We start from the raw sequence: 24,629 nt of genomic DNA, 5'->3' as shown, positions 1-24,629 counted from the left end.
CCCCGATGTCCACGCGATGATGCAGAGTCTTGTCAACCAAGACAGCCCCACAGCATCCAGAGCCTTAAGGAACTCCGGGCGGATCTCATCCACCGGGGCCTTGCCATCGAGGAGCTTTTTAACTACCTCAGCAACCTCAGCCCCAGAAATAGGAGAGCCCAGCACAGATTCCCCAGGAACTGCTTCCTCATAGGAAGACGTGTTGGTCTTAATTTATAAATATTATCATGAAATGCTGTTAGTATATTAAATAAATACTAATAAAAATATATTTTTTACAAACAGGAAGTTGCAGGAATGTACACATGATCCCCTGCTTATATCTCATTGTGCAACATGTGAATGTTTTAATGGGAACTAAATGCAATGTCTGAAAGGGGTACAAATTATTTCCAAAGCAAGACCTCCACCCAGACAAACAATACAAGTACACAGTTCATGAAAAACAATATTTGTTGTTATTGTCATTGTAAGTGGGCCTAAACACTTATATTAGAAAAGGAAATGACTGCTGTCATTTCATTATAATAATAAGAGAATGTTGTCTGTCTATCTGTGTTGGCCCTGCGATGGGTGGGGACTTGTCCAGGGTGTACCCCGCCTACCGCCCGAATGCAGCTGAGATAGGCTCCAGCACCCCGAAAAGGACAAGCGGTATAAAATGGATAGATGGATGGAGATGGAACTTGTTATTTAGTCAGGTTTGGGACAGGTGTGCTGCTGGTGTAGCCACAGTGTGCACGTCTGATGTTGCTCACATGGCCTCCACTGAATGCTCAGGGAGTTTTTGCGTTTGCTCACACATGAACAATTAGAGGGAACATTGATTGACAGAGTGTGTACCTTCAGTGCTGAATGATGAGCAGAGGCAGAGTTAATCCTTAAGTGATGGAGGTGAAGTAGCATTGGCGTTGTCTCTGTCTCTCTTTACTAGCTACGTCGAAGCATGTTGCTTATGTAGCTTGTTTCAGCAGATTTGAATTGCTGTTTCGGGCAGTAGATGGGATCTTTGATCCAAAGCACAATTTACATTTAACTAAAATGTTATTTTCTTTGTGCTCGACAAAAGAAAAGTAGTGAAAATATCTCCATGTTAACAAACTCGACTGCAGCTCCGCCATGATCAGACACGCCCCCCTCCTCTCTCTCTTTACTCCCCACACTCACTCACTCACACACACACACACACACACACACACACACACACACACACACACACACACACACACACACACACACACACACACACACACACACACACACACACACACACACACACACACACACACACACACACACACACACACACACACACAGAGCGCAGGTCTCTCTTCTCCGGTTTGTGACACAAGAATCAGCGCTCCGATAAAACACACTTTATACTACATTAAAAGTAACGTCAAATAACGCAGTAACGCATCATGTAGTAACGGTAACTGAGTTACTGAATATAAAAAATAACGCGTTAGATTACTAGTTACCGCCGAAACTAACGGCGTTACAGTAACGCTTTACTTTGTAACGCGTTAGTCCCAACACTGTAGATTACTAGTTACCGCCGAAACTAACGGCGTTACAGTAACGCGTTACTTTGTAACGCGTTAGTCCCAACACTGATGACAACACATAAAAACAAGATGCTTGAATTATAGACAAAATAAAAAAAACACAGTTTCCCTTTAAAAATAAGAGCCCAATATTTGGACAGAAATGCAATTTTTTTTGTCTGTATGTCATCCAAGAATTAAAAAAATATATATATTCAGTTGAATGCACATATTTTATTTGTTAGAAGTTATATATTTTTTCTTAAAAATATGTTTTTTAGGATATCTCCGCGCGTATTCACTGCGCATATACGTCAGCAGCCAAGAGGAGCTTTTCCAACCTGTAACTTGGGATGTATATTTTATCGGTACGGTACCCTTATACCCTTACTGGTATTTATCGGTACTCATATCTGTACTGGACATAATTGGTGAAAATAAAAATGTGAAAAAATGCATTTTATTAGCATTTATATTAGCACAATTTAAACCATAACCATAACACCTGCAATGTGATGTACTGTAACATGGAAGGGAACAGGGAAGTCTTTTATCAACACCTGTTTTTTTTTAAAGTCTTAAACAAGTCAACTATGTGTGCAGTGCAAGGTGAAATACAGTTTTATGTTATCTTCTTGTAAAGACCACACAGACCCATCACTCTGTTTCTATTCATTACAATTACAGAAATAATATGTATATACTGTATGGCATTCATGTGCAGACCACAGACCTTTTACATGATATATCATATTAAATATATCATATAAATCAATACAATTAATTAGCATGTTATATGGGTGTGCAGTTTGTAACAATAGGAATGGTTATTTGTGTTTATGTTGCACATGGACGTATTTGTGTGACGGACCGGAAGCCATAGTGAGTGTTAATAGCTACTGATTTATGTGTGTGTACTGTATGAATAAAAAGACTCAATGAGCCAGTGTAATGCTCTAACGTCCATTTGTATTCAAGAGACAAAACGAACTGAAACACATGACAAACAATGACACGCAAACGGGGCGCAATGGAGTGACGTCAGACGGCAACCAGAGACATTTCAGCTACAGTGAATGATATCTTGCTTCATAGCAACTTTATGGATTATTATATTTATATTACCATCATTTTGAACTTTTTTGAGAGGGTTAATATTGATTAATGGATTGCTAAGAGGACAGTTGATAAAACATGTTCGTGAGTAAAGTGCGTTCACTTCAAACTGACACAGCCTGCGTGACTTTGAGGAAATATTGTTCTCAAAAACTTTTGTGTGGTGTTGCTTCCTTATTCGTCATTACTTAAAGCTGATTTTAACTGTAGCAGTGGCAGCTGAACTGAATGTGACAGTGTGTTATAATTACTTAGGTCAGCTGGAACAAAAAATACAGATAGCTGTATCATTAGTCCAGAATCTTCACGGTCCCCATGGACCGACCTAATTAGGAACTGGTACCAAAAATACCGTTACTCAGTATAAATCACTACTTGTAACCTGTTTTAAAAAGGTTTTATTTAGTGCTGTCAAAAGATAAAAATGTTTTAATCTGATTAATCACATTGTTGAAGATTATTTATGATTAATCACGTTATCAATTGCTGCCATAATTTGAATAGTTAAAAAATAGCCCACTACTTGGGCACAAATGCAATTTTATTGTCAGAATGAACATTTTGTTTATTGTTTTACTTGGTAACAGTTTTTTTCACACTTTTTTTTCACAATTTTTAAAAATAATTTTTTTTAGGCCATATCCGTGCTTACTCACTGCGCACGGACCTCATATATCATTTGAAAAGGTTTTATTTTATATTGCGATCATCGGTTTGAATCGAGAGTCGTGTTAAATTGAGAATTGATTCTGATTCGTCACCCCAAGAATCGGAATCGAACTGTGAGTTGTAAGATTCACACCCCTGATACTTTCTCAAGATGAACAAGTCAGAAGTTGTACAAATGAGACATGTTTTATTGACAGAATCAAGTGAAATTAATTTAACAACATATAAGAAACAATCTTAAAATATTTTTAGTCAAAATTTACAGACAAAAAAAGAACAGACGTATTTGACATTTGACCCTGCGTTAGTCACCAAGGGCGTTTTGAACAACCCAAACAGCGATATCGATTTCCTGATGACTTATACTGAGATTGCCAATCAGGAGTTAGGAGCACTTAAATAAATGTATAGACAAAAGTTCAAAATCCATCCATTCATCCATTTTCTACCGCTTGTCCCTTCCGGGGTGGCGGGGGGTGCTGGAGCCTATCTCAGTTGCATTCGGGCGGAAGACGGGGTACACCATGGACAAGTCGCCACCTTATCGCAGGGCCAACACAGATAGACAGACAACATTCACACTCACATTCACACACTAGGGCCAATTTTTTTTAGTGTTGCCAATCAACCTATCCCCAGGTGCATGTCTTTGGAGGTGGGAGGAAGCCGGAGTACCCGGAGAACATGCAAACTCCAGAGAGAAAGATCCCGGGCTCGGCATCAAACCCAGGACCTTCGTATTGTGAGGCACATGCACTAACCCCTGTACCACCGTGCTGCCCAAGTTCAAAATCAATGGGGAAAAAAAGATCATACAAATATTTCGACCCCACTCCAAACACCCTCTCCTAGTCATGAACGTACTGGGCGGGAACAACATTTGCCAACAAGGAATTACGAGTATGAAAAACAAAATAGTGTGCAAAGACCCCGTGTGACTAACGCAGTGTTAAAAGCCACATGTTGTTGATGCTGAACAGCGTCTGCGTTACACTCCGTACCTCAATATTGTCCTGTACAGTAACTGCATTGTTTGGTTGCCGACAACAGACGATAGCATTTGTCTGCTGACCTTCATTTATAGCAGCAAAAGCCCACAAATTGCATCACTTCACGTTGCACGGTTTACACAACTGTCAGAGTAGGTTACGACACCGTCACATCGATCAACAAAACGTGCTTTGTGTTGAAAATGGTTACCATGGCAACAGCCCACACTGGTTCAGGCGGCACATTTCACCATTCATCAACTTATTCACCAACATTCGTGTGCCAAATTAAATGTCGTATTTATTTTGAACTGCAACAGTTTGACCAGATATCCTGCAAATATGATGAAGTCTGCGTAACTTTTCCACGGAACATGCACATCCTCCATCATGGGATTCCCATCTGAGTCATGTGTTTTTGTTTAGTTTTTTTTTTACCACAAGCACTATCCTTATTGCGGGATTTCAGTCAGAAAATGCTTCTGTGTTCTCTCTTCCATTGTTGCGACCCTTTCAGGGGTCAATGTATGTTAGCATGTGCTGATTGGCTGCTGGAGAACATTCAGGGTTAAAGGATGGGAAAGGGAGGGCTTGGGTTCACACACTGTTATTGCTGGGACCTCCGGGCCACTCAAGCTGTCTAGTGTCCACCTCCGCCTCGGTTCTCTCCACTAACCCAGTCCATGCATATGAATGACAAGCTCACAATCATGAAGATGAATCCCACAGCTGCAAAGCATGCAGCCTGCAGGGAAAGAGAAAGAAATGACATTGTTGCTTGAAAAGAGTGACCGTAGGTCTACTCGGTGGAGGATGGGGGATGAGTCGTACCTGAATTTTGGGTCTTGACAAAAAGGGTTCTTGTTCAGGCGGAACGATTCGTATGTAGAAGATTCCAGGCAGGATGAAGATGAGGCTGGGGGCGGATGTTGCTCCTGTTGAGGACAAAGACCGTCAAGTTCAGTGAAGCGGAGACATTGGTATCCTGCAAACACTAACCGATGAGTCCAAAAATGTCCCGGATTGAGGGCACAAAGATGACCAGCAGGTTGACCAAAAACATGAGGAAGAATGCGATGGCGATGTGTCTGGCCCAGTGAAAAGGTTTGTCAGGGAATGCAATCTGGAGAATGGCTCTGCGGATCTACAGAGGGGAGGAAGAAAAGCAGGCAAATGTCACATCTTCTCAAAGGACAATACTAGATTCGGCGCGACTTTGGTTTTCGTACGGCCCATTTTCATATGAATCGCCAACATTTTGCCCTGGTTTTTGGATGTTGTAGTTAGTAGTCGACGTATGTCTAAACCAGGTGCTTCAAACCCGTTTCTATTGAGGGCCACATGGTAATTATGGCTGCTTTCAGAGGGCCATAATTGATGCGGCAGACTATATCAAATTATGTGACGGACCACTTAAATGGTGTGACGGACCACAATAAATGATGTGATGGACCACGTTAAATGACGTGACGGACCACATTAAATGACGAACCACATTAAATGATGTGATGGACCACGTTAAATGACGTGACGAACCACATTAAATGACAGACCACATTAAATGACGTGACGGACCACATTAAATGACAGACCACATTAAATGACGTGACGGACCACGTTAAATGACGGACCACATTAAATGACGGACCACATTAAATGATGAACCACATTAAATGATGTGATGGACCACATTAAATGACGTGACGAACCACATTAAAGGACGTGACGGAGCATATTAATTGACAGACCACATTAAATGACGTGACGGACCACGTTAAATGACGGACCACATTAAATGATGTGACGGACCACACTAAATGATGTGACGAACCACACTAAATGATGTGACGGACCACGTTAAATGATGTGACCGACCACGTTAAATGACGGACCACATTAAATGACGTGACGGACCACATTAAATGACAGACAACATTAAATGACGTGACAGACCACGTTAAATGATGTGACGGACCACATTAAATGACAGACCACATTAAATGACGTGACGGACCACGTTAAATGATGGACCACTTTAAATGACGTGACGGACCACATTAAATGACAGACCACATTAAATGACATGGCAGACCACGTTAAATGATGTGACGGACCACATTAAAGACAGACCACATTAAATGATGTGACGAACCACGTTAAATGACGGACCACATTAAATGATGTGACGGACCACATTAAATGACGGACCACGTTAAGTGATGTGACGGACCACATTAAATGACATGACAGACCACGTTAAATGACGGACCACGTTAAATTATGTGACGGACCACATTAAATGACAGACCACATTAAGTGACGTGAGGGACCACATTAAATGACGGACCACGTTAAATTATGTGACGGACCACATTAAATGACAGACCACATTAAGTGACGTGAGGGACCACGTTAAATGACGGACCACGTTAAATTATGTGACGGACCACATTAAATGACAGACCACATTAAGTGACGTGAGGGACCACGTTAAATGACGGACCACATTAAATTATGTGACGGACCACGTTAAATGACGGACCACGTTAAATGACGGACCACGTTAAATTATGTGACGGACCACATTAAATGACAGACCACATTAAATGATGTAAGGGACCACGTTAAATGACGGACCACATTAAATTATGTGACGGACCACATTAAATGACAGACCACATTTAGTGACGTGAGGGACCACGTTAAATGACGGACCACATTAAATTATGTGACGGACCACGTTAAATGACGGACCACGTTAAATGACGGACCACATTAAATTATGTGACGGACCACATTAAATGACAGACCACATTAAATGACGTGAGGGACCACGTTAAATGACGGACCACATTAAATTATGTGACGGACCACATTAAATGACAGACCACATTAAATGACGTGACGGACCACGTTAAATGACGGACCACATTAAATTATGTGACGGGCCACATTAAATGACGGACCACATTAAATGACGGACCACGTTAAATGACGGACCACATTAAATTATATGACGGACCACGTTAAATGACGGACCACATTAAATGATGTGACGGACCACATTAAATGATGTGGCAGACTACATAAAAGATGTGGCGGGCCAGAGCTGGCTCCCCGGCCTTGAGTTTATTATCTTCATACATCATTTAATGTGGCTCGCCACACCATTTAACGTGGTCAGCCACATAATTTAGGTCTACGAAAGGCTGGAAATAACAAAACACCATCCATCCATCCATTTTCTACCGCTTATTCCCTTCGGGGTCGTGGGGGGCGCTGGAGCCTATCTCAGCTACAATCGGGCGGAAGGCGGGGATAACAAAACACTTTCTAGCTAAATTTATTTGTTCTTTAAATTATTACAGAAGAATATACTGCAACCAATTTCATATATTATAATATAATCTGATCATTCAACAAGATGTTCCAAGCATTTTCTTTGGAGGAGGGGAGAATTAAAAATACTGATATCATATGATATCATATCTGCTTGTCAACTTGACTTACAATTTCAAAGTAAGTTATCCATCAGTCTGTTGGTAAAAACAAAAATCAAAAAGAGTTACCTATGTAAAATGTGTACCAAGGCTATTGTACGATAATACTCATGTATGTTTTTCACTGTAGCAAGGGGCCCCCTAAGAACAGCCATAATTGCGACGTGGCCCTCAATAAAAATGACTTTGACACCCCTGCTCTACAGAACAATGGCGATGATGAATTAAAATGTTTCACCGGGAAGAGAACCACAGGCACAGTCAGAGTGACCGCCATGAGCACAGCCAGGCGCACACAGAGCATCAGGACATCCAGGGGGTCCACACGGATGTAAGTATGCAACAGCTCCGACTCCACGGCACCTAAGGAGGGAAAAACAAACACTTCTTTACGCTCTGCTCATTCAGCATATGCAAAATGCACATGTGAGCAGCAAGGTGACAACAAGCCAGTCATTCATTTAAAAGAGTGTGGTTCCCAGCATCAGAACAACGTGACCTTTGAGTCTTACCATAGAAGGTGAGGTAGCCAAAAAGAGCTGTTAGCAGGTACATGATGAACATGGCCAAGATGGAGATGTTGGCCACATTCTGCATACGCTTCTTGGTGGCACTAAGAGCAAGCAGAACACGAGAAATGTAATTATAGGCTACAGTATGTGCTGAGTGTAGTGGTGTCCAAATGGCATGGTAAGTGGGGATGTTGAATCAGGGCCCCAAGCACATGGGGGGCCCCTGAGCTATTGTACAGTTTATATATTTAATTTATATGTCCAGGGTGTACACTGCCTTCTGCCCGAGTGCAGTTGGGATAGGCTCCAGCCCCCTTGCGACCCCGGTAGAAAATGGATGGACGGATATAAATATATATATATTACAGAGAGGGTGAGAAGCTTTGTCATTCGGGGGCACCCAGAGTTAAGCCGCTGCTCTTCCACATCTGGTCAGGTGGCTGGGGAGAGGGAAGTTTGGGCTTCTCTGCTTAGGCTGATGCCCCCGCGACCCAACCTTAGATAATCGGAAGAAAATGTATATATATATATATATATATATATATATATATATATATATATATATATATATATATATACATATATACATATATATATCATATCTGTCAATCTGTGTTGGCCCTGCGATGAGGTGGCAACTTATCCAGGGTGTATATATATATATATACACAGTATATGTGTATATATTTTTATGTATATACAGTATACTGTATATACTGTATATATATATATATATATATATATATATATATATATATATATATATATATATATATATATATATATATATATATATATATATATATATATATATATATATATATATATATATATATATATATATATATATTTTTTTTTAAATATATATATTTTCACTTCCTCGTGTGCATAGGGGTCCACACCTGCTGCCCTGATTGGCAACTGGGACACACCTGCACCCGGTTGCCAATTGTTCTTTTTTGCATTTTTGCCTTAGACAAATGATGTTCCGTGTCTTGTGCCTTTATTAATTGCACTCGCCTTCTTTTATTTCTTTTTCCCCCCCCGAGTGGCGTGTTTCCCCTCTCGCTCGGGAGTGCGTTTCTTTTCCATTATTAAAGAATATTATTTCCACTCACCATCTGCTGCATCTTGGGGTCACGCCCCTCAAGCTACCTCCAACTCGTGACAAATTCAGCATCATGGTGAGTTTTTTTATGCACTTATTTCATGTTTTGCTATTTATCTGTCACATGTGGAAGGCCGCTACAATAAAAAAAAAATGCCTAAATTAAACCGGTCCCTGGTGCAGAAAAGGTTGGGGACCCCTGTTTTAGTGCATGTAAAAATGTCAAGTACGTGTGTTTGGGGTGGCGATGTTGCGCCCCTGGTTGTGTGTGTGAGTGTATGTGTGTGTGTGTGTGTGTGTGTGTGTGCATGTATGCATGTATTAAACATCACTTACTCTCTCAGCTCCGTGTAGATGGGAAGCACCTCAGGGTGGCAGACAAATGCAAAGGCCAGAATTGGGATGGTGTACGCTGTCTAAAAATCATAGAAATTTTTAATTTTTTTTTTTATACATTTCATTTTTGGACTTGTGACAACAATTGAAGAAGTGAAATCAGAACATGTCTGAATCTCACCTGTGAGTTGGCGGTAAGGAGCCGGGCATCACAGACGTCTTCATCGCCCTCAGTGAGCGTGTAGTTGTCAGCAGTGAGAAATGTGTGGTTCTGACTGTCCTCCAGTGGACACGGGATGTTGAATTTCTTATAAATCACCTGAGAAGACCAAAAATATTGTTCGTCATAAACGCCGTACTTCATAGAAAGGTTGTATTCGTGGCCTCAAGAGACTTACCGAAAAGAGGAAAAACACCATGCAGGAAAGGGAGAAGCCACTTGTGTAACCCAAATAACCTGTCAACGATAACGTCAATGATCAATGCACGTCTACCTTATGTTTCGCTGTAGTGCAGGACATGAAATGCTGCACAAATGGAGAAAATATGTGGCATACGGGGAAAAACGTGCATGCAAAAACATACCAAGTTGTTTCATGAGTGCAAGAGGAAAGATGACGGCAGCGCTAACAATGATGATCAAATAGTTTCCATTCAAGAACCATTCTCTGGAAGACATCCACACAAATAGATGAGGGGAACAAAAAGTCTACGAGAGTTCAGGAAGTGGAAGAAGCCTGCTGAGAAGTCATCGCTCTACTCACCCCGTGTTTTCATGTCTGCCGAGAAAAGCCTGAATTACCAGCGGGAACTCAGACTTGACAATAAAGAGGTAGCTGGACATCGCTGGCAAAAAAAAATAATCACAATTGTGTTAAGTTATTTGACCAATAATATGCTAAATGACGTTACCTCCAATGTTGTGTACTGTGATGATAACAGCTGCTAAAATCTTCCCCGCGGGACCGAAAGCTCGGTTTCCAAGCTGCTCGTAGGCTCGGATGCCTGAAACGACCCAATTTTCTGAGCAATGCATGTCAGAGCCAAGTATAAAACAACATGTGCTCTTCTTACCAACAACTCCTGCACTTTTCAGCAGCAGGTGGATCGAATAAGCCGATAGAATAGCAATGAACACAAGCAGGATTCTGAAATACAGAAAAAGCAAAAATGTGCCCACTTCAGTTAAGGACAACATTATTGGTTTAAGTTGGTTATGGTGTTTCGAACATGCATACAATTGCAACATGACACATCACATATTTCCAGTTTCTCATTACAACATGTACGAAAAGGAGTAGGAAGAAGCAGAGCTTATTTAATCACACCCCTTTTCCATTTCATAGCAATCACTAATACATTTGTTCGCTTCATGTTTTCAATTTGTACACAATTTAAAACCATAAATAATAAAGTTCTCAATAAATAGTTAAATAAGTTGTAATTCACATAATGACATTTAATGGATTGTCTAATTTTTCAATAACGTTTAAAATGTTTATCAGGATTCTTCTTCTTTGTACTTTGTAAACACTTTGAGTTTGAACAGTTTCTTAAACTAATCATATTAGTACATTGTTTGACTTATTTACTTAATCAATTCCATATTTTAATTCCACATACCGACATGTTAAATGTTTTAAGTGTTGTACGTGCATACAAATGTTTTAAATTTAATTTTTCTCTAAGGTTATATTTCTCGTCTTTTGCTGATAAGAATGTTTGTACAATCTTGAGTAGAAGATTATAGTTTGTTTTGTGCATAGTTTTAGCTGTTTGCAAATGCACAAAATCGTTGAATTTCAATATTTGTGATTCAATAAATAAAGGGTTTGTATGTTCTCTATATCCAACATTATGTATTATTCTAATTAATCTTTTTTGTAACATGGTTAGTGAATGAAGCACACATTTGTAGTTGTTTCCCCATATTTCTACACAATAACTCAGTTATGGTAACACTAGCAATCAGTAGAGAATATGAAGTGATTTTTGTTCCAGAACATGTTTTGCTTTATTTTGACGTATTTCTTGCTACTTTATGTCCTATATTTTTTATATGAGATTCCCAGTTCATTTTTATTATCTATTATTACACCGAAATGTTTTATTTATTTTACCCTTTTCATGTCTACTCCGTCTATTTGTATTTGTGTTTGACTTTCCCTTCTGCTGTTGCCAAATAGCATTATTTTAGTTTTACTGAGATTCAAAGATAGTCTGTGTTTGTCAAACCATCTTTTTATTTAGTTTATTTCGTCTGTTGTTATTTGTATCAGCTTCGGTGTGTTCTCTCCTAAACAAAACACATTTGTATCATCTGCAAATAATACTAACTTTAAGTCTTTTGTAACTTTACAAATGTTGTTTATATAAAGATTGAACAATTTTGGTCCCAATATTGATCCCTGAGGTATACCACAAAATATTTCCAGCTCTGTATATGTGTGTTTGCCTAGTTTTTTTACGTATTGCTTCCTGTTGGTCAAGTAGCTTGTTATCCAGTTCAAAACCAACCCTCTGAGGCCACACTTTTCTAATTTGTTTATCAGGATATTACAAACCCTGTTTCCATATGAGTTGGGAAATTGTCCATCCATCCATCCATCTTCTTCCGCTTATCCGAGGTCGGGTCGCGGGGGCAGCAGCCTAAGCAGGGAAGCCCAGACTTCCCTCTCCCCAGCCACTTCGTCCAGCTCCTCCCGGTGGATCCCAAGGCGTTCCCAGGCCAGCCGGGAGACATAGTCTTCCCAACATGTCCTGGGTCTTCCCCGTGGCCTCCTACCGGTCGGACGTGCCCTAAACACCTCCCTAGGGAGGCGTTCGGGTGGCATCCTGACCAGATGCCCGAACCACCTCATCTGGCTCCTCTCGATGTGGAGGAGCAGCGGCTTTACTTTGAGCTCCCCCCGGATGGCAGAGCTTCTCACCCTATCGCTAAGGGAAATTGTGTTAGATGTAATTGTAAACGGAATACAATCATTTGCAAATCATTTTCAACCCATATTCAGTTGAATATGCTACAAAGACAACATATTTGATGTTCAAACTGATAAACTTTTTTTTTTTTGCAAATAATCATTAACTTTAGAATTTGATGCCAGCAACACGTGACAAAGAAGTTGGGAAAGGTGGCAATAAATACTGATAAAGTTGAGGAATGCTCATCAAACACCTATTTGGAACATCCCACAGGTGTGCAGGCTAATTGGGAACAGGTGGGTGCCATGATTGGGTATAAAAACAGCTTCCCAAAAAAATGCTCAGTCTTTCACAAGAAAGGATGGGGTGAGGTACACCCCTTTGTCCACAACTGCGTGAGCAAATAGTCAAACAGTTTAAGAACAACGTTTCTCAAAGTGCAATTGCAAGAAATTTAGGGATTTCAACATCTACGGTCCATAATATCATCAAAAGGTTCAGAGAATCTGGAGAAATCACTCCACGTAAGCGGCATGGCCGGAAACCAACATTGAATGACCGTGACCTTCGATCCCTCAGACGGCACTGTATCAAAAACCGACATCAATCTCTAAAGGATATCACCACATGGGCTCAGGAACACTTCAGAAAACCACTGTCACTAAATACAGTTGGTCGCTACATCTGCAAGTGCAAGTTAAAACTTTACTATGCAAGGCGAAAGCCATTTATCAATAACATCCAGAAACGCCGCCGGCTTCTCTGGGTCCGAGATCATCTAAGATGGACTGATGCAAAGTGGAAAAGTGTTCTGTGGTCTGACGAGTCCTCATTTCAAATTGTTTTTGGAAATATTCGACATCGTGTCTTCCGGACCAAAGGGGAAGCGAACCATCCAGACTGTTATCGACGCAAAGTTGAAAAGCCAGCATCTGTGATGGTATGGGGCTGCATTAGTGCCCAATGCATGGGTAACTTACACATCTGTGAAGGCACCATTAATGCTGAAAGGTACATACAGGTTTTGGACCAACATATGCTGCCATCTAAGCGCCATATTTTTCATGGACGCCCCTGCTTATTTCAGCAAGACAATGCCAAGCCACATTCAGCACGTGTTACAACAGCCTGGCTTCGTAAAAAAAGAGTGCGGGTACTTTCCTGGCCCGCCTGCAGTCCAGACCTGTCTCCCATCGAAAATGTGTGGCGCATTATGAAGCGTAAAATACGACAGCTGAGACCCCGGACTGTTGAACGACTGAAGCTCTACATAAAACAAGAATGGGAAAGAATTCCACTTTCAAAGCTTCAACAATTAGTTTCCTCAGTTCCCAATCGTTTATTGAGTGTTGTTAAAAGAAAAGGCGATGTAACAAAGTGGTGAACATGCCCTTTCCCAACTACTTTGGCACGTGTTGCAGCCATGAAATTCTAAGTTAATTATTATTTGCAAAAATAAAATAAAGTTTATGAGTTTGAACATCAAATATCTTGTCTTTGTAGTGCATTCAATTAAATATGGGTTGAAAAGGATTTGCAAATCATTGTATTCCGTTTATATTTACATCTAACACAATTTCCCAACTCATATGGAAACGGGGTTTGTATGATTAATTGTCTCAAATGCTTTTGTTAGAACAGTGATTCTCAAAGTCGTGGTACACAGGTTTCATCTAGTGGTACGTCAAAGAATCACTTGATTAAAGTACAGTGTTTTATTTTCCTATATTCAAACACAGTGTTACTGTTCAAACTGTGTGTAATGTTACAGTGGCCAAAAATATGAAATATACTTGTTAAATGAAACCTATGCCTTGTTTTAATGACTACTTAGGCCTTCTACGCTTCTGTATTTTAATGTTGGTCATTATGCTGGTACTTGGAAAGCCAAGTGTTTTCTGAGATGGTCATTGGAGAAAAGAAGTTTGAGAACCATTGTGTTAGAGCCATAAACATGTAATGAGTAGCACTTCTATGGCAAATCCAATGTAAATTAGCATCAAGCTTGGGCATTTTGGAAAAGTGGAGCCTTACTTTATGTTTGAGTATTTTCTATCAGGTATATTTGCTTTGTTGTCATGGACAATTGTAACATTTGGCTGAGTCTGCTTGAGTGCTTGTTTTCTCGCCAAGTGTTTGAGCCGGTGACCAGTTTGCAATGGATGTGATGTCACAAGCAACAAAAGGTATTGAAATATGGTACTGTTTGATTTTACGTGAATCAATACCCGTTAGTGCCAAAGGAATCCGAATTCGGTACCCATCCCTACCTGTAATACAATGGCTTACGCTTTTAATATTACCACATTTTTATGTATCCAAATAAAAGATCATCACATAAAATGACTGAACTGAGTGTTTAGCATACAGAGTGTGAACTCTTTGGGCCTCAACTTTAGTACTTTAGTGTACTTATGTAATGGAAGAGAGATAACTATGGAAATCTATGCTTAAAGCTGAACTTGTATTATTGGTCAACTACCGTACCTTAAAATACTGCATCTTAATACTATGATATTTTATAATACTACTACTGTATACCTTGTAACAACATCTCCTTCCTCACCATGGGATAGCACAGGGCTGATCCATGCAGGCGTGTCTTGGATCTGATCACTACAGGCTATATTTAACCTCTTAAATCAGATTTAAGGAAGCTCTGTGTGTGCAATGTGTGTGCGTGTGTGTGTGTGTGTGTGTGTGTGTGTGTGTGTGTGTTCTTGTATTTGTACCCTTCTTGAGACATCAGCAAGGAAAAGTACCTTCCATATGAGGACCGGTGAACAAGTTAGGAGCGAAACCATGGTCCCAATACGAAAAACCGTTGCATGTAATAGAGAATGTCTCATTTGCACCCCTGGTGGTGAAATATATCAAAATTAGGGCGGTCCCAAAAAGGAGGGATTTTTCAAATTCACTGTCGGTTTTTCCGGTCAACATATCAAATAACAAGTGTGTGTAAAAATTTGAAGTGCTCCCCCTCTGGCCAACATATGTAATAACAAGTGTGTGTAAGAAATTGAAATGCGCCCCCTTTGGCCAAAATTAATAAAAAAACAAAATGTATATGTATGTAGAGACATACTGTAATAACTTGAAGTAAATAATGAAGATTAAAAACCATCCATCCATCCATTTTCTACTGCTTATTCCCTTCGGGGTCGCGGGGGGCGCTGGAGCTCAGCTCAGCTACAATCGGGCGGAAGGCGGGGTACACCCTGACACAGATAGACAGACAACATTCACACTCACATTCACACACTAGGGCCAATTTTAAAGATTAAAAACCAATTACAAAAAAACAAAACAAAAAAAACAACCTACCTTTTTATATTTGCATAGTATGTTTATATTATTAATGTTGTAAATAAATTTATATATATATATATATATTATCTTTATATATCTATATATATTATCTTTATATATTTATCTAGAAAGGGTGGTCCTAAAGAGGTAGGCATTTTTCGGAGGTCTCAAGAAGGTCACAAATACAAGTGTGTTTATGTGTGTGTGTGTGTGTGTGTGTGTGTGTGTGTGTGTGTGTGTGTGTGTGTGTGTGTGTGTGTGTGTGTGTGTGTGTGTGTGTGTGTGTGTGTGTGTGTGTGTGCGCAAGAGAGAGAGTGGAATCCAACAGATCAAGCCTACTGCAGTAGAACTTCTATACATTACATATACAGTATATACCCTGTAAGGATCCACCTATTGAAATGTGCAATCACCAGTGGAGGCTCCTCCATAGAGGTGGAGGAGGCCTGGCCTCCCCAATAATTTGAGAGAAGAGAGAGATTTAAAAAAAACAATAAATATATTTATTTTATTTATTTATTTTAACAAAAAACATATTTTTTATTTTTTATATTCATATTATTTTAGTTTTGTTCATAAATCTAAATGTTCCCATGGCTAAAACCCAATATTGCAATTGTAAAGCAACAGGCCAGATTTCCCTATCAGTTTGTATTAAGGGAGGCCAGGCCTCCCCTAGGAAATTAGCTTCTCATAGAAGTCAATGTAATGCATGCTTTTTCATGCCAATATGTGATTGGCCAGATCACTGAAAATGGGTGGGCAACGGAGGCCTGGCCTCACCATGCATTGTGTCCAGGGCTGAAAGATTGACATTTTGTTCGTCCAATCACATGCTACTGGTTCATTTGGAATCAATCCTTTCCTTTCCTAATCAACACAGAAGCCATTTTGAGAATTCGCCAGCCACTTCAGTCAAACAAACACTCGCCATAGTGGCTACGAGTGTCCTATCAACTTGTGCTTTTCAGGAAATTTAGAGAACACCCCTGGCTATCATCCGTGAAGTTTATAGCTCATATAGCCAAATACTTTTGCTTAAAACGACCTCGGAAATCGGCGAGATTCTGGCGCAATTTAATAGTAAATGAAGCCAGCACCAACCTGTGGAGTGGAGTCCAGGAGAGAGCATGCCGCCCCTCAGCTAAACCAGATGTGAGTTGAACTAATTAGATGTCTCTACCAGTGTTACACCACTAGTTCTCAGTAGTAATAACACTCCATTTTGTCTGTGTTTCTCAGCAGATAAAGCCAACTGGAACCATATTTTTACATATTTTATATTAAATATATTGAATAAAACTACATATGATAAAGAAAGTGTTATCTTATCTTTTTTATATGCTAAACTTGATTAAATTGGTGATTACATGTTGAAGCTGTAGAAGAATGAAAAATGTAAGCTAAACAAAATAGTTTTTAACTACATAATTAAAATTCCTGCCTTTTACACATGTTCACTTGGCGTTTATATAATATCCAAATGTCATTTCTCAGCTTAATTATCAGGCAGGCTCATAGACTTACAGCAATGTAATTTCTTCAGGAAGGCACAAGGCTAAGCTCTGCACAATGAATTGCATCAGCAAGAACTTTCTGACTGTAGCTTACACTCCAAATAGTATGCCTTTGGCCAGCACAAAGACAGATAAGAGAACAGGGAACATTCCATCGCGAGTGAAGTGAGCAAGCGGAAAAAAATGGCCTCCTCAATTCTGGAAGTCACCAGCCTCCACTGGCAATCACTTATATAATGAGACGCCTACTTCGAACCCTATAGAAGCCAAAGTGTCACTTGTTATGTTAACCTGACACCACATTTGCATCTTAAAGTAACACCTTCAAGAGGTGAAGGGCTGCAAGTCTTCACGTAAACATGCATAAGAGATCCTTTAATGTTAGTTGCCCATACTTACATGAAAAGAATGATTCCAGTGTTAGACATTGCAAAGGCCAATCCCAGAATTCCACTTCCCATTATGGCGTTACTGAGGTTAAAAATGGACATTCCAAAAGAAGTCTTCCCCTCAAACTGAAGCAAATGGGGATCATAAGGAATAGTCAGTGAAACTGTGTTTGAAAAGTTTCAACAAGTGAGTCAGAACAACTCACATCTGTAAAGTGGGTTTCTTTTTTGGTCCCGGCTTTGTGTGGAAGAAACTCCTCATGTTCAGTCATGGCATCCAAGCCATCAAACCTACAAAGAAAACAAGGCCCGTCATGGACATGAGTGCATTAATTTTAATTAATTAATTACTTTGCCTCACTTAATTAGTTTTTTGTTACAGGCAGGTATTCTGCACATCATAGGCACGGATTCCTTGGGTGCTTCGGGCCCCGAGCACCCACAGACAATGCTGAGCACCCACGTGGGATTGATGGCAACTTTCAATCTTTGAATTCATTTTTGATAAATTAATCTTGTTGTTGTTATTAATTTTGTGGCGAGTTTGGTCCGTTTTATATATGAAATATATCATAGATCATATAGTTTACAATTAACAAAGCCCAACCAAGATGTCACTGTGCCCGATAATGAACCAATGACACAATCATCTTGATTTTGAACACACTGTACACGAGTGAATGCATACATGTCACACTAAAGGTGGCAGTAAGAACAATGCCAACACTGTCATAAATATGTGCCATATAGTGAAACCACACTAAACAACAACGACAAACACATTTTGGAAGAATATTTGCACCACAACACAACATAAACACTACAGAACAAATTCCCAGAGTTCCCTGCAGCACCAACTCTTCCGGGACACTACAATATAAACAAACGCCATTGGTGGATGTACACCTAACATCCACTGTAATGATACCACGTACAATAATGTATTTAGTCGATACTACTATGATTACATCGATATTTTTTAACATCACAAAATCTTCTTTCGTTTTTTTAAAATGCATATTATGTTTATAAACTCATTAAATATGTCCCTGGACACATGAGGACTTTGAATTGACCAATGTATGATCCTGTAACGACTTGGTATCGGACTGATACCCAAATTTGTGGTATCATCCAAAACTAATGTAAGGTATCAAACAACAGAAGAATAAGTGATTATTACATTTTAACAGAAGTGTAGATAGAACATGATGAAACAGAAAATAACCAGATATTAACATTAAATGAACAAGTAGATTGATAATTCATTTTCTACCACTTGTCCTTAATAATGTTGACAAAATAATAGAATGATAAATGACACAATATGTTACTGCATACATCAGCAGACTAAATTAGGAGCCTTTGTTTGTTTACTTACTAATAAAAGACAAGTTGTCTTGTATGCTCAGTATTTTATTTAAGGACTAAATTGCCATTATAAACATATGTTTATTGTACCGTAAGATTTTAGCCAATAGTGACATTTTTTACAGCCCCTTTTATTTAGAAAAGTACTGAAAAGTACCTAAATACTTTTGGTACCGGTAGCAAATATCAAAATATTGGTATGGGGACAACAATAATACACACACACCGAGCACCAACTGGCAGAAATGCAGATCGGTGCCTATGCTGCACATTGCTTGTGGAAATCATTTAAATGCCAAGTTGTCCATCTGTAATGTTGAATGAAGTAAAAAAACAACAACACTGCTTGAGCTGTAAGATGTAATTCAACCTATAGGTCAAAGTATCGTACAGTATATAATATTTTCCCTGTGTCAGTATGATTATCCGTATTTAAAAAAAATCTTCTTTCAGGATTTTTTAGTCTTTTACTTGAATGGACAGTACAGCTTATGAGCAAAAAGGTCGTTGGCTCGATTACTCGTACTAGCAGCAAGGCCACTTGTGGTGAAAAGCATCATCCTTACCCGCCCCCTCTCTTCTAGAAACCCCTACCTACCCATCATCTCGACTGTGTCCATTCATCTTCTGAAGCTCCATTCTGATAATTAGGAGTGGAGACTTGCCGGACTGATTCAAGAGCTCACCTTGCTGAAAGTAGAAAGAAAAAGGCCCACACATTTACCTTAGGACTGTAATCCTATGGTATTCCCTTTATCAAATAGTGTGCCGTTTGAGCGGGGTGTGTGATAACTTTAACCTGGAATCTTGTTTTGTTATTGCAGCTCCATTTATCAATCAGGCGACTGTTGCAGAAGGGTATGGATAGGCTTGTACGCATACAGTGCATCCGGAAAGTATTCACAGCGCTTCACTTTTTCTACATATTGTTATGTTACAGCCGTCTTCCAAAATGGAATTAATTAATTTTTGTCCTCAAAATTCTACACACAATGCCGCATAATGACAATGTGAAAAGGTTTTTTCCCCAAAATCTTGCAAATGTATTTAAAATAAACAAAAAAAAATCACATGTCCATAAGTATTCACAGCCTTTTCTCAGTACTTTGTTGATGCACCTTTGGCAGCAATTACATCCTCAAGTCTTCGATAACGATGCCACAAGCTTGGCACACCTATTTTTGGCCAGTTTTGCCCATTCCTCTTTGCAGCACCTCTCAAGCTCCACCGGGTTGGATGGGAAGCGATAGTTTTCACCCAAGATGTCTCTGTACATTGCTGCATTCATTTTAGTCTAGTCAGGGAGGTAACCAAGAACCTGATGGTCACTCTGTCAGAGTTACAGCAATTCTCTGTGCAGAGAGGAGAACCTTCCAGGAGGACAACCAACTTTGCGGCAATCCACCGATCAGGCATGTATGGTATAGTGGCCCCACTGAAGCCATTTCTTTCTGAAATGTTTGCAAAAATCATACTTGCCAACCCTCCCGTTTTTAGCGGGAGAATCCCGATATTCAGCGCCTCTCCCGACAACCTCCCGACAGAGATTTTCTCCCGACAAACTCCCGGTATTCAGCCGGAGCTGGAGGCCACGCCCCCCCCAAAAAAAGTCTGCCGCAGCTGCGATTGGACCTGACCAGCCTCCGGGTACAAGTACTGGAGTACCAATTGCTTGCCAGGGAAGATCTTCCCCAGGAAGCAAGGATTGACCGGTTTTGGGCCATGCTAGGGAGAGATGGAAGATTCCACACTCTCGTGCATTTGATGAAAGCACTTTTGTGCGTGCCACACAGCAATGCATCATCAGAGAGGGTGTTCAGCATGGTTAGAAAAATAGTGACAGAGAATAGAAAGAGGATGGACAATTCAACCCTTAACAAAGCATTGTACTTTCAAGTACAACAATGAGTAGATGAGTGTTGTGTGTGTGTGTGTATACGTGTAAATAAATGAACACTAAAATTCAAGTATTTCTTTTATTTATATAATAAAATCGATATATATATATATATATATATATATATATATATATATATATATATATATATATATATATATATATATATATATATATATATATATATATGTAACGGTGTAGAAACAGACGTTCATTATGCTTGATTAAATTATGAATGAAGTGTTGCAACAGCGCCTGTTGCTGGCGAGAAGTGGTATGTACTTTACCTGCGGGAAGTGCTCAGAACTGTGACGCCTTCCAATTGATAATCCCGTGACCCAAGTGGACTCACAGTCTCACAATTTGCACTGTTTTGCAGGACACTGTAATAAAAGAAATTCATAATCCATATGTATATATATATATATATATATATATATATGAAATACTTGAGTTGGTGAATTCTAGCTGTAAATATACTCTCCTCTTAACCACGCCCCCCCCCCCCCAAGCCCCCCCACTCATTATGACCATAATTTGTTGACACAAAAGAAATGGCAATCACTTTACCTACAAAGAACACACATCTAAGTAGTTAGCTTCCTATGAGCAAATTTAATTTTACATTCATTTCCATATTGTGTAATGGACCAAAAAAAAAATTCCTGCCCTTTTCTGACTTTGAGCCCCTAACCCCTCTATAATCATGTGCACGTCCCTGTGCAGTGGGGATGTTTTTCAGTGACAGGAACTAGTCAGGATAGAGAGAAAGATGAATGCAGCAATGTACAACTTGATGAAGCATAACAAAATTATCTTTTAGTTTTATATTTTTAAGAAATTTGGAGTTCGAGAGGTGCTGCAAAAAGGAATGGGCAAAACTGCCCAAAGTTAGGGGTGCCAAGCTTGTGGCATCGTGTTAAAAAAAAAGAAGCTGTAATTGCTGCCAAATGTGCATCAACAAAGAATGGAACAAAGGCTGTGAATACTTATGTGCATGTGATTTCTTTTGTTTTTGTTTGTAATAAAATTGTAAAATTAAAAAAAAAAAAACTTTTCCCATTGTCATTACAGGGATTGTGTGTAGAATTTTGAGGACAAAAATCAATTTATTCCATTTTGGAATAAGGCTGTAACAAAACAAAATGTGAAAAGGGTGAAGCGCTGTGAAAACTTGAAATAATTTCCTATCCCCTGGGGCACAAAGTTTCTGTGCTCGTGCCACAGGGTCATGAGATACTTTCTCTTTGTGGCAGGTCACACAGACGCCTTCAGGATTCTCACATGACCCGAAATGCCACATTCAAACCAACATTGTGAGACATACCAGAGACTTTTCTCATAAAACCCAAACTTTTTTTTCACTCACTCCCACATTGTTGAAGTCATAGAAAGCGTGGAAAGATCCACAATAAAGCAAGCGAGATGAACATATGCTAAAAGGCTGTGAATGCTGTTTGGTCTAACGAGACCCACCAAATAAATGGGAAGAATGTATTTCTTAAGTTACGTAGAAAAACGCACCAATGACATCACTGAAAAAGCATTGAATAAACTGTACAAAATTAGCAGGATGTCCAAACATTTCAAAGTGAAATACTGTAATCAAAATGTACTGTAAACAAATTAGTATAAAAATTAAAAGTAGTTTTTAATCATATTTATTTATATTGTTTTTATATTGGTTATATTGTTTTTTATATTGGTTTTATATTGATTTATTTTGTTTTTATTCAGTCATTGGTGGAGCTAAGGATAGTATTTGAATCTTGTTTTTAATATTTGTGTGCAGCACTTTGGAAACATTTTTGTTGTTTAGATAGATAGATAGATAGATAGATAGATAGATAGATAGATAGATAGATAGATAGATAGATAGATAGATAGATAGATAGATAGATAGATAGATAGTACTTTATTGATTTCTTCAGGAAAGTTCCTTACCAGCAGCAGTGTACAGAATTGAGATCGAATTTGAAAAGTAAAAAGTAAATAATGGGGGTATAAATGGAAATAAAATAGAAAATATAACAATAAGAATAATAATAAAAAGCAACAATAAGAATACAAATATAACAGTAAAAATAAGAATATGACAATAGAAACTAGGCTGTAGTACCCCCTCTCCCCCCCAGAGAGGAGTTGTACAGTCTGATAATGTGCTATATAAATAAAGTGGATTGGATTGGATTGAAAAATTACGATACCCTTATATTCCACAGCGGCTAACTGTTTTTTCAATGTAAAATACTGTAATCATAGTCCTCATATCACAACAAACGACAGTACTGTCAATTCTAACTGAGACATTCCACAGACTACGTTGCCCACTCTTGTACAGTAAGTAGTGGTATTGCTCTTCAACCAAAGGAGTCATTATTAACTATAAAATGATGTTGCAGTTTCAGCATTGAGTTGTAACGTGATTGTATACTTAATCGTGCGGTTACAGTAATTAAAGATAATACATCATCGTAAATGTTACTGTGAAAGCAATGCCATTATTAGCTGTGAATTTACAAATACACTTTTTATCCTGCATATATAAGGATTGATTGCCATGCTAGTAGTAAAATATGCTATCATCACAAAAAAAACAATAAATAAAAGTTAACCTGAAGCTCATTTTTACAAGTTCTTAAGCAGTGGAAAGGTGAAAAAAGAACTACAAAAAAAAATGTTAGTAAAAGACAGTGAATAGTTAATGCTAAAAACAACAGTACAACCAGTACTACTGCTACTACTCGTCGGTGTTTCCACATGGTTGTCTGATGCAAGACTGGCTCACTATTGACAGTTGCTCCACTCCCTGCTCCAAAAATGCAACAATCCACTTACCCACAGGTGTGAAAAAACAAATGCTCCTATTCTTTTCCACTGATACAAAGTCCTGCAAACGGACGAAGGGTCAGCTTTCCGACAATTGCTGTGTATAATTACTGCTTTAGACCCAAGAGTCACTCCAGAGCTCCTTGGGAGTAGAGCAAGGAGAGAGTGAGAGAGATTAGACTGGGAGGGAGTGAAGGGGAAGGAGAACACCCAGCCGTTGTTAACCCTTTGTTAAGACTTCGCTCACCTGGTCTTTACTGAGAAGGTGTCGGCACTCAGGGAAGCTGGCAGACCCAGATGCATACAAGTCAGTAAACCACCACAATGTATAGCGGGGGGCCACATCACCAGGCTTATGCAAAGCCGGAGTCACCTGAGGGGGGCTTTGTTGCAGCATGAGGATACTCACGGACGCTTCCAACTGGAAGTCACCGTGATGCTAATTGGTTAAGCAGATAAGTGCTTTTTTAAGGTTGCCAGCATGTGATCGTGCTTACGGGTGGAAAGACGTTATCATGTAAGCCTTCACCTGACACGGGAGTGACAGAATCTGTAGAGAATTGGAATGAAGGAGAACATTTTCAAAGACTTCAGCACAAGAGGCGAGGAGGGAGAGTG

The 24,629-nt window shown here is 39.3% G+C and overlaps 1 protein-coding gene across 3 annotated transcripts; it reads right to left on the bottom strand.

The window, feature by feature from the left end:
- Positions 1 to 3,499: 3,499 nt before the first annotated feature.
- On the bottom strand, positions 3,500 to 24,319 carry LOC133653728 (sodium-coupled neutral amino acid transporter 3-like). Of its 3 annotated transcripts, XM_062053354.1 has the most exons (17): positions 24,021 to 24,229; positions 21,470 to 21,565; positions 19,884 to 19,975; positions 18,121 to 18,205; positions 17,925 to 18,040; positions 10,852 to 10,925; positions 10,690 to 10,782; positions 10,542 to 10,623; positions 10,363 to 10,445; positions 10,176 to 10,234; positions 9,959 to 10,096; positions 9,778 to 9,857; positions 8,334 to 8,434; positions 8,060 to 8,184; positions 5,321 to 5,465; positions 5,153 to 5,256; positions 3,500 to 5,066 (listed from the first exon to the last, which is right to left on the bottom strand). In XM_062053354.1, exons 3-17 carry the CDS (start codon positions 19,922 to 19,924, stop codon positions 4,962 to 4,964), a joined length of 1,431 nt encoding a protein of 476 aa, XP_061909338.1. In that variant the 5' UTR covers positions 19,925 to 19,975; positions 21,470 to 21,565; positions 24,021 to 24,229; the 3' UTR covers positions 3,500 to 4,961. The 3 variants fall into 3 exon arrangements, with proteins under 3 accessions (XP_061909338.1, XP_061909339.1, XP_061909337.1); XM_062053355.1 differs by lacking the exons at positions 21,470 to 21,565; positions 24,021 to 24,229 and adding an exon at positions 24,259 to 24,319; XM_062053353.1 differs by lacking the exon at positions 21,470 to 21,565.
- Positions 24,320 to 24,629: the final 310 nt, after the last annotated feature.

The sequence above is a fragment of the Entelurus aequoreus genome, linkage group LG07 (assembly GCF_033978785.1).
Source record: "Entelurus aequoreus isolate RoL-2023_Sb linkage group LG07, RoL_Eaeq_v1.1, whole genome shotgun sequence".
Lineage (NCBI taxonomy): Eukaryota > Metazoa > Chordata > Actinopteri > Syngnathiformes > Syngnathidae > Entelurus > Entelurus aequoreus.
The sequence above is the reverse complement of the archived record's forward strand: the minus strand, read 5'-3'. Positions and strand labels throughout refer to the sequence as shown.